The sequence below is a fragment of the Tupaia chinensis genome, unplaced genomic scaffold (assembly GCF_000334495.1).
Source record: "Tupaia chinensis unplaced genomic scaffold, TupChi_1.0 Scaffold000099_1, whole genome shotgun sequence".
In the NCBI taxonomy this organism is placed as follows: Eukaryota; Metazoa; Chordata; class Mammalia; order Scandentia; family Tupaiidae; genus Tupaia; species Tupaia belangeri.
Window position 1 is genome coordinate 7,162,311 of NW_006159563.1, and position 1,811 is coordinate 7,164,121.

The following is a 1,811-nucleotide window of genomic DNA, read 5'->3' on the forward strand; positions in this document are numbered from 1 at the left end:
GTCCTCTGCGGCGCGCCTGGCGCTGCCAGGGCCGCCGCCGCCGCCTCCTCCGGGCGGGCGCGGGCGGGCGGGCGGAGTGGGGGACTCTCCGGGCGCTGACATTTGCAGGCTGCCCTCCTGATTGGTCCCCTCGCCGAGCTGCTCACGGGTTCATTCAACTGTTAAGCACCTCCCCGTCTCTCTAAAGGACATTATAATGCAAGAAGCCCCCTTTTTAACCACAAACCGAATTTTCTTTCATTTAGGTGATCTATATATATCTATATCGTATAGCTTATAGCTTATATCTATTTTAAATAACTTAAAGCCGCTAAAATTTGGGGGGGAACAGCTTTCGCCCTGGAGCGGTGCGCGATGCTGTCTCACGCCGACCTCCTGGACGCCAGGCTAGGTGAGTGCGCGCCTCTCGCCCCGGCAGCCAGGAGAAGCCTGGGCAGGAAATTGTCAATTTGTTCCTTATTTTACCTTAATGCGCCCTAAATGGACTAATTTCTTTAAAAGTAATTGTGCTGCATTAAAGTTTAATTTGATTTAACATCGTCTTTAAAAAAAAATCTATGGAATATGTAGATACAAAAAAGGAGTTGGAGAATGTTGGTACTTTTTGTTTTTCTTATTTTTTCTCATTTCCCCTCCCCCTTATTTTTTCCGAAAGGCGATCTACCGCGTGATAATTTGTTTGGAGGTGTTTCTCTCCCTCTTTCTCCCTCCTGTTTACTTTGATTTGGGATTTCTTTCTCCGTTTTCTCCTCCGGTTCTCTCTCCCCATTACCTCCTTTCTTCCTCCTCATCTAAGCCTGGAAGTGGTCGAATGTGTAAAAAATTTGAAGGAGTAGTCGCTCCCACCCAGGCGAATTTGCTAAGGGTGCTGGTTGAGAAGAGAAAAGTCAAATTCCTCTTCAGGCATCTCCGCCTTCTGCAAGGGACTCGGCGTTGCCAATGGCTTAGAGGAACGTGCCTTTTATTTCTCCGGAAGGACAAGTCGAAATCTCTAAAGTTTGATTCACTGTTACGGCTCAAGAGTTTACTCGAGTTTCCTGAATGCTATCTGGGTTGCTGGCTCGGGGTTTCCGGTTTGGGAATCTTTGGTGATGGATGTGACTCCATTTTCCAAACAGTTTCTCTGATTTGAGGGGGAGGCGGAGCTGATTTGGGTTGATTTCGGGGAGTGGAAGGCTCGCAGAGGTATTCATCTTCCGAAAGCGAGCGGGGAGCGGCGGGGGGCCGCGGTAGAGCGCTTCAGGCTGCCTAAGCGCAGGTGGGGCAGTAGCCGAGGAGTCGTTTCGTTTGCTTTCCTTCCCTGGGTCGGAGCTTTTGCTCTAGTGCCCGAGCGCTCCAGGGCGTCTGTCCACGAAAGGGCCGCGGAGGCGCCTGTTACTGCCGGGACTGGGAGAGCGTTATTGCGGGAGAGCCGTGGACACGTGCTGGTTACTACGAGCCGGCCCCGCAGAGAGGGCAAGCGGCGGGGAGATGTCACCTCAGCCCGGGTGTCCGAATTCTGGGGAACCCAGCTGGGCACCCGGGACTTGTAGGCAGCCGGACGAGCCTGGGCGCGGAGGGAGTTGAGGAGGGGGCTGAAAGAGGGCCGCGCGCGGAAGACAGTCCCTCGTGGCGTCGCCAGGACAGTAGTGACCGCAATCCCCTTGCCTCCCCAGGTATGAAAGATGCCGCCGAGCTGCTGGGCCACCGGGAGGCGGGGAAGTGTAGGCTGGGCGTGGGGGGCTCGGACCCCGGGGGCCATCCGGGGGACCTGGCGCCTAACTCCGACCCAGTCGAGGGAGCCACTCTGCTGCCTGGGGAGGGACTCAACA

The 1,811-nt window shown here is 55.0% G+C and overlaps 1 protein-coding gene across 1 annotated transcript in view; it reads left to right on the forward strand.

Annotated features, from left to right (window-relative positions):
- Positions 1 to 354: 354 nt before the first annotated feature.
- OTP (orthopedia homeobox) overlaps positions 355 to 1,811 on the forward strand; it is a gene marked incomplete at its 3' end in the record, with an annotated part of 14,490 nt that continues 13,033 nt past the window's right edge. Inside the window, 2 exon segments of the mRNA XM_027769964.1 lie at positions 355 to 391; positions 1,656 to 1,808. Of these exon segments, the coding sequence (XP_027625765.1) occupies positions 355 to 391; positions 1,656 to 1,808 (190 nt within the window).